We start from the raw sequence: 14,153 nt of genomic DNA, 5'->3' as shown, positions 1-14,153 counted from the left end.
ACACCATCTGCAATGACTTTGAAAAATATAAATTTTTTCCAGCTAGATTGATATTCTGGCGCACTGTGGAATGTGCGGATTTGGAGGACCGAAAATCTCCGTGCTTACGTGCAGCACGTTCGTGACCAACGAGCACAGAATGCATATAGTAGATATGAACAGCTTGGAGGTGAAGCCGCTTTTGTCGACCGTCGCCATTATGATGCTACCAAAACATTAGGCTCCCGGTTAGCACATGGGCAGTTGATTGTGCTGTTGCATCGTTGTTTTAATTAATAAATGAAGTAATTTCAATATGCCTACATGTACTGCGTATGGCTGCACAAACAGGTTTTCAAAAAAATTCCTGGAATAACTTTTCACAGGTAAATATGCATGTGTGAAATGTACTTATTACCGGTAGATAACGAACGATTTATCTAGGTTACTCGGATAGATTCGTATTGTTCACGTATTTGTTTGATTAAGAGAAAGGATTAGTGTATTGATATTATTGTAATTAATTTTTATAATCACTAAATCAGACACGCTTTGTAAACTTAGCATTTACGAGCGAAGCTAACCTAACAACCCAAGTTGGAAGTTTGTGTCGCGTGCTATAGAGAATGGGTGTGCCGAGGTTTCTCTTCAACCGAATTCACGTATTCGTTTGATGAAGAAAAAGAAATAGTGTATTAATATTATTGTAATTAATTGTTATAACCACGAAATCAGACATGCTTTGAAGACTTAGCATTTACGAGCGAAGCTAACCTAACAACCCATGTTGGAAGTTTGTGTCGAGTGCTATAGAAAATGGGTGTACCGAGGTTTCTCTTAAACCGAATGCACGTATTCGTTTGATGAAGAAAAAGAAATAGTGTATTAATATTATTGTATTTAATTTTTATAATCACTAAATCAGACTTATGCTTTGCAGACTTAGTAGCTTCATTAACTCGGTCGTGATCTAACTTGATCCACTTGGTAATAAAACTTCACTTTTGTTCGCCGTTATAATCTAATTATATACTATAAACGAAGAGCCTATCAAGTATTATATGGTTAAGAGCATTCCACTTTTTCTCTAAACAAAATCGGGACATCTATACGAAATACTGGCAAAAGGAAGAGAATGATAATTTGCGTTAAGAAGCAAGTTGCATGATTAAATCGGAGCAAAGGGATCAACTTATAAAAGTAATTATTATAGGGTAGCATTTTTATTGGAGTAGTAGAAAAATAAGGTCAAACTGTTATCTTCCATTTTTATCATTATTGTTTGTTTAACCTTCCAGAGTACCCATTAAATACCATACTGCAATTAGAAGAGCTGTCAATTTAAATAACCTGTATATATATATATATATATATATATATATATATATATATATATATATATATATGATTTATCGATGACAGTTTTGTAATTTTTGCTAAAAATACGTGCCTAGCGATTCTGTATTACGAAACAAAAAAGAAAGTATGAGTCCTCCAGGAAATTAGGGACATATGGAATTCTTATTATCATAAGATCTTCTATAGCGTAATAGCTATTTTGTAATGTTTTGGTAGCAATAAGATGGCGTCAGGTCCATCAAACCGGCTTCACTCCGTCCAACGGTTTTAAGATGCTAGTGTCTACTCTATGTGTTCTGTGCTCGTTGTTCGTGACTCTCAAAAACTCAATGTTTTGTGTGGTCTCAAAATGTAAAGTTTACGGCTCCTTTTTCTTCATCGAAAAACCAGGTAACATCTACCTGGATATGCATGAAAAGTGGCTCATGACACAGCTGGAGACAGACAGTGTGAACTCCACCTTTGAACAGGATGGTTCTCCGTCTCATTTTCATCTCGCCGTTCGTGACTTCTTGAACACCAGACTTTGCAACCGATGGATCGGTCGTATCAGGATTGATGATCACGAATTGCTGACATGGCCTACCCGCCCCGCTGACTTAACCGTTGTTACATTTTTGTATGTGTGTAAGTGAAGTTTTCAATATTTGTCCCGGCATTGCCGGCTGATTTTCCAGAACTGCGGGGTCGCATCACCAATTCTCTTGCTCAAATTGACAGGAATTGCTTCATCGAATGTGGAACGAACTTGGTTACAGAGTTGATGTCTGTAGAGTCACTAGAAGGACACATATCGAGCACCTTTAACATGTCAAAAGAGAGTTAGTGAGTTTTCTATGTAACTATGAAGTTTCGTTATTTGTTAAATAATATACCTACAGTGAATTTTTTTAAACAGTCCTAGTCGTTGTAACCAGCCTGTACTTAAAAATTACCAATTCCCTCAGAATTGTAAATAAAAAAAATACTCTCTGTATTCCAAAATATGGTATAGTAACAAACAAAACAAGTTTGATTATTGTGTATGCGTACTAAACGTTTAGTGGTGTGTATTCTGTTCAGTAGTGAAGAGACTATCAGACAGTGCAGTTGTGAATGTTTCTAGTCTTCTATAGTGCATCAAACTACAATGTTTAAATAGTTCATTATGAACAAAAATCAAATGGGCACCTGCTGTGGTGTTCCTATGCAAAAAATATAACACCAATCCAATCAATTTTGAACAGAACATCTAAGGCACAACAGTCTTATAAAAATGGGTCTTAATTTATTGCAGTTTTTATTAATTGGCCTCTCTCAAAACAATGTTTGTTTTTTGTTTTATTAATTTTACATCGCACAGAATGAAATGTACTTAAATTTTATGATTTTCGCAAGTTAATTTATCAAATAAATATCTAAGAGATGTATGAAAGTTACATTTTATTACTGAGAACTTTAACAAAATATGTAGATCATATTTTGAAACAGAACTAATTACACCTTTCTATACCATACTTTGGAACAGAGGGAGTATTGAATAGAATGCTGCCATAAAATATCTAAATACTTTCTTTATGTAATGGCTCGGGGTAATCATTGGTTCAATTTTCACAGATTGAAAATGCTTGTCCAATAAGCCGAATCCAGTGAGTAGCTTCAATCATTTATCAGTAGTTGTCATAATGCTAAGACTTCGACAGAAACCTCCAAAATTATTGGAATGAAGTAAATAAACATTGTGTTTAAGTTTATTAGTGTAGATGTTGTAATTATTAAGATCTGAGGGTATCTGAATTTGGAACTGTACTATATAAGCGCCTATAATACATCACAGAACAAACTTTGTCGGTCACTTCATAAGAAGTTGTAACTCGGTTATCCCGAATTACGGGAGGATGGCATATCCTGAAGGAGTCAGATTAATCTGTCTGCCAGGGACATTCGTTCCTTGTACAATATAAACAACTTAAATTGTTTCATTATTCACAGAGATGAAGCAATTGTATATTATGGTATGAAGAGGTAGAGTGAATGCTGGAACGGTATTATATATATTTGACATATATATCAGAGTTTATCTGGTCTGAAACAAAGCTGGGATTTCTCGAGCAAAATGTTGCAAAAACAATCCATTTCTCACAAACGTACGAGGTCCTAAACAATTCGGAGCTTACGAGGGATTATTCTCCATGGCAGGAATTAAATGGATACTATAATTTGTTTGCGTTGTGCGGTGGACGTCAGCGGTGCCGAGTAGGAAATTTTGCAACAGGGTCGTATGAAAATCACTTGATCACATGAATCCTTTTTAACTCTCTTTCAAATATTGTTACTGCAATACTGATTAAAGAACTGAAGAGGATTTTCCACCGTAGTATTTGTAATCGAGTATCTTCAAAAACATACAAAGTAATGAAACATTTTGCTATTTCAAAACCGCTGTAGCCTAAAATAATTAAAAGCTTTAAGTTATTATTTTCAAGGCCAGATATGTCACAATTATATTTATAATGCAGAGGAAATGACACGGTTAGTTATGTATCGAAAATTTCATGTGCTCTTTATAAATATAGTAATAATTCTTAATTGTTTTGGAAGTAGTCTAAATCGGTAATTGTGTGTGTGTATATATATATTTATTTGTGATATCAAGCACACAATTAGGGGTCTCTCATTCTTAGTCTCAAAGAATCCAATTTCACAGAACAAATTGAAGCAATCTGTAGTTTCGTAAAATCGAAATAATGCAATTAAGTAACATGTGGGCCTCCTATTTCACAAAACCGATTTTATTACAGCAATTTTTTTAAATATTTTCTTTGGAGAAAAAACATGTACGGTAGGGTCTACATAATAAAGACCGAATGACGGGATTTCTGCATTCATAATTACCTAGATATAATTTATCAATTCTTTATTCTAGCACTTTTAACAGTTTTATTGTATATCACTAATGTTCATAAATTAATTATAACTTATTAAATTAACAACTTTTAATAATGTACTGTGTTATTATGTTATTGTAACTTAAGAGGTGCTATATTTTTGTTACTAGTCACGTTTGATAACGCCGAAAACAGTCACAAAGTTATAGTACAACTTAAGTTTCAGTAATTTAACACGGTATAAGCATTCGGTGCCTCGTGAAACCTACGAGAAAGGAGAAAGAAGTGGACTGGGAAGCTTCCACTTGCAGGAATCACCCTGTACATAGAGTGTTAGCATAATTCCAAATAATTATAGACAATAAGAACATATTACAATGAGAATAATTATCATGTTGTTTAGTCAACTGTCCGAAGACAGGTCTGAACCCTACAAGCGATACCAATATGACACCACTTATAAGGCAACTAGGCCAGGAGATAATGAGGTAGGGTGGCCACTTCCTTCCTCCCTCCATCGCATACATCGCCGATTAGCTACATATTACACTAATCGGCGGCCGAAAATCATTCCAGTTCGCTTGTAATATGCTATTCTAAAAACTCCATTCGTATATGTGAGTCATTGTAAGATGGAATTCAGGCAGTAATTGCGTGCAACAAAATGGAATTTCAGTGCAGGGAAGAAATGTTGGAATATTTTGTCTTGGAAATCTTTTCTTTGAGGCTAGTCGTTTCAAGAATCATAAATATATAAAACACATTATATCAATTCTCTCTCTTCTCGAACCTCCTACTTATGGCTTTTCATCGCTTTTCAATGACCATCGTTCTCGATCGCATTTCAATCCGTGAATCTAGGATCTAATTAAATGAATTGTAATCACTGTAAACAGCGGCAATAAATTAATGAAAATTCTTAATAAATTGTTATAATGAAATCATAATTTTTAGTAGGTTATTTTACGACGCTTTATCAATATGTGAGGAAGTGTGTGGTGTCAGTGAAGTGTGTAGTGTTAGTGAAGTCTATTGTGTAAGTGAAGTGTGTTGGTGTCAGTGAAGTGGCTGTGCAAAGTATTTGAACAGTGAAATGGTTAGAAGTGTTAGTAAAATCAGGTAGAATCAGTGCAGTGAGTGAGTTGACAACGAAATAAGTGTAGTGCCGAAAGGTACTTGTGCAGGTATGAACTTGTCACACTCGTGGGTCTTAGTTCGAACTTAGGGTTAAGATACAAATTAGATTTACTTTAAATGTTATTTTAAGTGATCATGCTTCATTTAATTTAGGATGCTTCTTGTTATTATTATTATTTTATTATTATTAATTATTGTTTTTTATTAGTTGTGTTTATTAATTGTTATTATTGAGTGTAATTAGTTACCACTGCCACCGGCTATATACCCATTTGCAGTGTGAATACATACATACATACATACATACATACAAATCTTAGGTTATTTAGCGTCTAAATGAGATGAAGGTGATAATGCCGGTAAAATGAGTCCGGGGTCCAGCACCGTAAGTTACCCAGCATTTGCTCATATTGGGTTGAGGGAAAAGCCCGTAAAAAACCTCAACCAGACGCGCTAACCGTTACTCCACAGGTGTGCACACGAAATCGCAGAACTATTAAAATCTTTAATCACTAACTTAACACCCAATTTTCTTAATTTCATTTGTGCCATTCTCAGGGGCTATTACTTTTACCATGTTCTAAGAAAATAATTCTATATATCTTGTGAATAGTAAATTTGATGTCCCACATTGATTCCTAAGCAATATTTCATATTTCATAGTTACCAACTCCGTTGAAATAATTTTAACCTTTCTAATGGTTGTTTCAACCGTTCTAATGGCTGGTTGAGTATACTCAATACGGGTACAATTAGGCCCATGTTTTACATTGTGACAAGAGAATGAAGTGCTTTCCGAAATACTAAAGTTACAGATAATCTAATGCAAAGTATCAGTGTGCGATACTTTTCACTGTTTTGAACCTCTGATAATCTTAAATTCCTTTGAGGAGACTTTAAATGAAATTACTAAAATCATATATAGAAAAAGTGTAAATAAAAATGAAGAGTCCATTGCAAGAATGATGGATGTCATTTGGAATACATTTTGCAGGAGAAGCAATTGAAAGTTTGAAATGCTTAGCGCTCAAAGCTTAACTGTGATTTTTCGATCATTACTGGACAATGACTATCAGTGTTAATCCCATATAACTCTGTATGTACATTCTATATGTCTTAAGCTACGCATTGACAGTCTTCATTTTCGACGAGAAAGTGACGTCCATCATTCTTGCAGTGGACTCTTCAAATTATTATTGCTGTACACAACGATACGATTGAAATATAACAAGAGATATAATTGTTAAAACAATAAAGCTCTCAGTCTACTGAAAATAACTTGCAGCAAAACGCATATTTGTGCTCCTCTACACTTGTTATTCACGAGTCTAGAACATATAAACAATTTTCACGAAACAATAAACTCATACTGCGTTTTATAATGAAAGCAAAACATCTCGACTTCTGCGAACCTGAAAATATTTCAACGAGTCAGTCTGGCAATGCTTTTCATAACAAAGATTTCCTACAATTACGGTAACTGTTCAACATGATGAAAAATGCAGGACATTCGGTATGCCGACTTCCTAAATACTTCAATAGAACATACAACCCATATTGACAAATTGAATACAATACAGCAATAAAAATGTTAACTTTGAAACGACAAGTAAAACACAGTAGGCTAGTCCTATAAGTAGAATTACATTAAGGTGTGCTTATTAAAAATGTCCGGAACCTAAGAGGAAATATTACCTCATTGCTACTAGTACTGGCGATTGTGATATTTAGGTTCAATATTATTCTGACTATTACACTCTTACTACGTCATACTACTTTTGACCAATAAAACGGTACGAAAGGGCGTATTTCAACCAATCATGGCTGCTTATCGCACAATTTTATCGTGTCCCTAGCATTTGTTTAATTTTATCGCGTCCCTAGCATTTGTTTAATTTTATCGCGTCCCTAGCATTTGTTTCTTTGTTTGCCAACATTTGAAACTGCGCTGGTCTGGACGTCAAAAAAAATATATATGTATATAAAATTACAAACCACTCCAGTCGATGCACAGCAGTTTCAAATATGACTCGCATTGGCATTCAAGAACAAGAATTAATAAAAATCACTGATCATACCTATGCATCTTCTGAAATCCGATTTACAAATAAATGAAGAGCACCATTCGGAAATCCTGAATACGTTGAATACACCATGTAGGCCTAAATCAACGAGTTCCACTTCTATTACGCACACGTCCAATATAACATCAATTGAACCACCAACCACATTCAAATTTGAAAATTGTACACTCAATAATTATTCCTTTTAAAATTATTCATTCGGAAATTCTGAATAAGTTGAATACTCCATGTAGGCCTAAATCAACGAGTTCCACTTCTATTACGCACACGTCCAATATAACATCAATTGAAACACCAACCACATTCAAATTTGAAAATTGTACATTCAATAATTATTCCTTTTAAAATTATTCATGTTTATTTTTTATGTCATCGTCGTTAATTACAACTTTTCTAACACTTGTGTATATTCGTTAGGTTATGTTATAGCTTCTGCTATATGATATTATGGATAGTCACGTATCAGAGATTGTTTAATATTAAGATTTATTGAAAATCATCTGTCAAGTGACGTTGATCACTGGAATTCGGATAATTGAAGTGGAATGTTGCATTTTAATAAAAATGAAACTGAATCAACAAAGTCTTCTTGAATAGTAACATTGCCATCGTGTATAATAGATCGAGAACTTCTCGACGAGAAGGCATTGCTCACTACTGCCATATAGCATGCATCTAGCTTAATATTTGTAATGTTGAGATGGTACAATAATACATTTGAAGACAGTTGTATTTTCGTAAGTCAATTAATATTTTATTGTATTGGAGTACTTCGTTACTTCTAATCTTTATATACTTTCTTCTAATCGTGTAATAGTCAATTAAATCCCACTCGAGTTTTGATTTTCTCTGGATAAATCAAAACGTCTAGTGAGATTACTGTTGATAAATATATTTGGAGAGCAGGTTATCCCGGTCAGTTACTACGTGTAAACCGCACAGAAGAAAATTTATATTCAGAACAGTGGAAACTGAAGGACCAAAACCTATTCATTCATTTAGTGTACTGCCCAGAGCAGGTCTTTCACTGCAAGCTTTCTCCAATATTTCCTATTTTCTGCCTTCCTCTTCGTTTCCTCATATGATCAAAGTATCTTAATGTCGTCTATCATATGATATCTTCTTTTACCCCGAACTCTTCTCCCGTTCACCATTCCTCCCAGTACATCCGTCAGTAGGCAGTTTCTTCTCAGCCAGTGACCCAAACTTCCTTTTCCTCTTCCTGATCAGTTTCAACATCATTCTTTCTACACCCACTCTTTCCAATACAGCTACCTTTCTTATTCTGTCTGTCCATTTCACATGCTCCATTCTTCTCCAGTCCACACCTGTGGAGTAACGGTCAGCGCGTCTGGCTGCGAAACCAGGTGGCCCGGGTTCGAATCCCGGTCGGGGCAAGTTACCTGGTTGAGGTTTTTTCCGGGGTTTTCCCTCAACCCAATACGAGCAAATGCCGGTGCTGGACCCCGGACTCATTTCACCGGCATTATCACCTTCATATCATTCAGACGCTAAATAACCTAGATGTTGATACATCGTCGTAAAATAACCCAATAAAAAAAATTCTTCTCCATGCCCACATTTCAAGTGCTTCTTGTCGCTTCTTTTCAATTCATCGTTATGTCTATGTTTCTGACCTATACAATGCTACACTCCACATAAAGCACTTTACTAGTCTCTTCCTTAGTTCTTTTTCCAGAGGTCCGCAGAAGATGCTCTTTTTTATATTAAAAGCTTCCCTTTGTCATTGCTACCCTCCTTTTGACTTCCTGGCAGCAGCTCATGTCACTGTTTATAGTACACCCCAAATACTTGAAGCTGTCCACTTGCTCTACTTCATCATTTAGAATTCGAAAATTTATTTCCTGTATTTTTCTCCCTATGACAATGGTCTTCGTCTTATTTCCATTTATGTACATCTCATACTGCTCACAGCTGTCATTTAGCTCCAGTAGCATATCGTTGTTGTTCCTGCAATAACTCCTATGTGCAAAATATAAATAAAAAACAAATTTATTCATTCTTTGGCAGTGGTACATAGCGGATTGTGAATTTTTACATTTTCGAAAGAAATAAATATAATTACATATAGGAGATTTTATTATTTGCTGTATCACTATTTAAGTTATTTAATAGAGCAGAAATCTGAACATCGATAAATATGTCGCATAGGAGTTATTTCAGGAACGACATCTTTTAGTATCATTTCCTCTTCTGCTAGCAATGCCATATCATCGGCAAATCCTATGCACTCTATTTTTCTTCCTCCTACTATCACTCCTCCCATATTCTGAAAACAGTTATTTACTAAATCCTCCAAGTAGATTTTGAACAGGGTAGGTGATAAAGGACATCCTCGACGTACTCTCCCAATTTCACTTCCTTCTGACAAATCTTCTCCTATCCGCACTTTGACTCGTTGTTTCATATAAAGATTACTGAACAGTTTTCTTTAATAGCCTATCCATGAGTTTTATGTGGAGCATCTTTCGATTTGAAGAATTACTTAGTAGACAGATTTAAGTAAAATTATTTACGTATTTCTATGTGTCTCTAACGTTAGTAAAGTTGTATTTATTTTACAAAATTATTAGTTGATGTAATTTTGAGAACTGCTATGTTGTCTGAAAGGTTTTCCTTTCGAGTTACAGTCTAGTAATTAATGGGATTTTTCTAACATGTTTTCATTAACACATTGTATATAACGTTATGTTTATCCAATATATTACTTAAAGTGAGCATTATATATTCGCTTAAATCATTAACTTTTATTTTGAGTACTATTATTACTTTTATTTTATTGAATTAATTAATAACAGGTCACTTTAATAAGAATGTCTGCATTTAATGTATCTCAAGCCCGAATGATTTCACTCTTAAAGTTTTAAAAAATACCTGTATACGGACGGAGAGGCAGACACACAGGGGAGGGACAATATGCTTAAACTCCTTTTTTACATGCCGCGTTTTCGAAAAACGTAACTATATTTCCATTGAAATTTTGAAATTCACATTTTATATAACACCAAAATACTCTCACTTACACCTCACAGTATGGGTATGAAACTGTATAATTACAGCTTTTAGTTCGCTAAATTCCTCACTAATTACTCAAATATTTAACTGACTGGTTGTCTTCATTGATAAAAACTCCTTAAGAAATGAAAACTTAGACCTAATATATGTGGTTGTATTTTTATAGGCACCACTGCAACCTGAATAAAATAATCTGAACACAGAAAGAACTTCGTTTTTCTGAAGACACGGACAGAATACTGCTTTAATTCTCTTATTTCCTCCCTGCCACAAACCTCAAACGGCGCTCCATTAAAATCAAACATAACATCTTTCACTACAAAGAAAATATTCCTCTTTACGCAAGACATCTTCTTAAATACAAATGTTTATGTAGAACTGCGAGATTCGCGAAAGCTTCAAGACGCTGAAGGCATTCCAGAGAGGGAAATTAAACCAGTAACTTTCCGTCTTGCAGATGTGTGTTAATTTCTCTTTGGTGTCTCTATCTGTCTAGATTCCACTACGTCATCAGTGACCCTGCAGCCCCCCACCCCCAGCCTGGCGGCGCCGCTAGAGCCCCCTAACGAGGTGGCGGCTGTCGTTCCGCCGGTGGTCTCCGCCCATCAAAAGACGGAAGCCCCAATGCTCGGTTACATCTTCGACACTCATTCAACTCTCAATAAACACCATCACCACGATCACAAATGGGGACCACACTTCGAGGAAGTGGAGTTGGGAGCAAATGCGACCAACATTACCGTCCAGGTTGGCAGTACTGCCAATCTCAACTGTAGGATAAGTCTCTTGCAGGATAAAACGGTAAGTAATTCTTTTATCTGCACAAATGTTATTGCATACAAATTCTAAATAGTACATACAAATGTACAGAGTGGAAGATATTCAATGACTGTCGTTTTAAGGAACGAATCCTTGGCATATTATGAATGAAAAATTCCTGTAACATATTGTTTCTTTGAACTTAGATTTTCCAGAAATAATTATTTTATGTGCTAAGTTTGATTCAGTTATCTTTCAAAGACGTTTAGAAATGTACATTTAATAAACATCCTTACATTAGAGTTCTCAGATCCAACACGTATTTTGCATAACAGTCTTAAGCATGTTGCAGAGGAAGTCGGTTCGCTTTAGCAAGTCAGTGGATAGTAACGAATAGTAGAGGCGTTGACCTGTGCTAAACCGGTGAATAAGTGTTCGTAATAGTGAAATGAAGGACAATACAGTGAAACAAGACATAATGGAAATGAAGGAGAGCATGGCAGAGCTAAGAAAGAAGATGGAAGAAATACAACTGGAAAACCAAATTCTGAAGAGCAAATGGGATTAATTTGAGGACGAGGAAAAACTTATTTTTCGGGATAGAAGAAAAAGATAGAGAACAGAGTATCGATACATATGAGAAGATATCAGGAGTGTGTTGGGAGTGTTTTCGTATGGACGTGAGCGATGGACAAGTACAGGAAGCATTTAGAGTAGAAAAGAAGCAAATACAAAATTCAGAACAACTTAGGCCAATATTAGTAAAATTTAAGAGTTTGATTATGAAGGAGAGGATTATGAAGAATAGAAGGATGCTAGGGAACTCAAGATCAGAATAGATAACGACTGGAGCTACGAAGTGAGAAGTAGAAGAAGAGTTTTAATCCCTTTTCTAAAGCAGCACGAAGAAATGGACAATGCGCGAAACTTACCAAGAACAAGATTACGATAACCAATGGGGGTTTTAGTGCAGAGGAGTGTCTAGTAACGTTAAAGGAACCGATTTAGGCTCAGATGAAAAGGAAAGGAACAGAAAAATTTTGAAAAAAAAAAATTAAGAATATCGTATCTAAAGGCGAGTGACACAAGTGTGGTGAGTGTATGTGAGACAAATGCAAACGTGTTGAACTCAGCGAAATGTTCCGGAAAGCATGCAGTGACGTCATCTGAAGAAGAAACAAGAGTGACGCGAACTGGTATTCAGCAAGCACAGCTGAACAAGACCTCAGTGCAAGCGAAAGAAAATAGTGGACATCAGATGGAAGCAATTCCGAAGCGGGTGAAGGAACTACGAGTAAGATCTAAATCGAGGCTGACTAGAAGTAGAGTAACGCAAGTAGGAGGTAGTTCAGGGAGCAGTGATGAAGGAAGAGGGGTAAACAAGGTAAAAAATCAGTATAACTTAAGGAAATGGTGTGGAGGGGAAATAAATCGTAAGAAAAGAAAACTAAGACGTAAATAAAGTAGAATGTGGAAAAGTTAGCAGTGAAAAGTGCAAATAGTTAGAGATGTGAAGTGAGGAGAAATGTGTCATACAGGAGAGGGGTAAAAAATTAGAAGTATAGTATTTTTGGTATAATAATGGGTGAGGATTAAAGTAGTGGAAGAATTGATGATAGACAAGAAAAGACTAGAGGAGGAATTGCAATAATAAATTAAAAATAAGTAATGTCCTTAATGACTTGTACGGGAGGCGTTGTAAAACGGGGAGACGGCACTGTATACTAATAATGTGAAGTGTCGCCTCACCAGAAGATATATTGCTTAAAAACAAATATATACATTCATACATTTTGCATACCGTTTCTGTTAAGTTTATGGTTTAACAGTATTTTTTATACTTTAATTATTTATTAATCACTTCAAATAATGGATATTTTGTTCGATCCCCGGGTAGATCGTGAAGGAATTTGTGGTGCGGTCTGCTTTTCAGGCATTGCAGAGAATTGTCCTCGAGAAATTCCCGTTTTCCTCTATCACTCCACCAACACATTCCACCTCTCCATCATTTCATCTGTAATAGTAGAGGGGCTTGGGTGAAGCCTTGAGGGTAGTACTGGTTTTCGTTACTGCTATAGGATGGGCTTGGGGTTCCGGGACCCTGCGGATTACGAGGCTGTTCGAGTGTGGATGGAACCTGGCTCTATTAGAGGCTGAGGCAGGATGGCCCATCTGTCAGTCGATGTGTGAAAGGAAAGGCTTAGGACTTAGGGACTCTGGGGCTTATCAGGCAAAATGGAAAAGAAAATTCTGTTCCTTTGATCTTAAGGAATGACTTTGTGAATTTACTGTCATTGAACACCTTCCTCTCTGTATAACATTTAAAGTAACAATGTGACTTCTATTAACATATTTTCGAAAAAAGGAATTTAATAATTATAATTCATAGTCTGTAATATAACTTCAAAAAATATACCAACATTCGAAAGTTTTAGTTTTCCAGTTCTAGTGAGTCAACTTTCCCGTACCTTCAGCACATAGGGGAACCATAAAAGATAAATTTCATAGCTTTTGTGAATTCAGTGCTATCCAGAATCTAAATTTGGCATTTATTCTGTATATTTTTACCCGACTGTGAGTTGACAGTCTATAAACTAATAAACAGAAATCATTCGGGGAGAGAAAACAGAAAATCTCAAATCGAGTAAATCTGTTTAGATGAAAATGTAGATCTATGCTACATTTCACTTAGTTTAAGAATTTCAGATATTTTTGTATATTACTTAAGTGATACGTGGTGATGTACTTCTAAAATATATTATTTTCCCAATTACATCATTTTTTACTATTATGTGCTTTTCTGTCTATCTCTTCCTTGTACAGTGTAACCGCGGTAGCTCAGTGTGTAGAAATGATACTGGTAATGGTGATTTCTCGAATTTCAGATCAATTTGGTTAATTGTTGTTACTTTTTCTATACCATTCTTCCATT

General features: G+C 35.3%; 1 protein-coding gene across 2 annotated transcripts in view; it reads left to right on the top strand.

The window, feature by feature from the left end:
* Positions 1-14,153, top strand: part of dpr20 (defective proboscis extension response 20) — a 300,341-nt gene that overhangs the window by 95,143 nt on the left and 191,045 nt on the right. For both annotated transcript variants that reach the window (XM_069817401.1, XM_069817400.1), the window contains exon 2: positions 10,959-11,263. In XM_069817401.1, coding sequence (XP_069673502.1) covers positions 10,959-11,263 — 305 coding nt within the window. The remainder of the gene's footprint in view (positions 1-10,958; positions 11,264-14,153) is intronic.

Source organism: Periplaneta americana, chromosome 17 (genome assembly GCF_040183065.1).
Source record: "Periplaneta americana isolate PAMFEO1 chromosome 17, P.americana_PAMFEO1_priV1, whole genome shotgun sequence".
NCBI lineage: Eukaryota > Metazoa > Arthropoda > Insecta > Blattodea > Blattidae > Periplaneta > Periplaneta americana.
Note: the sequence above shows the minus strand (reverse complement) of the source record. Positions and strands in the feature narration are given on the sequence as shown.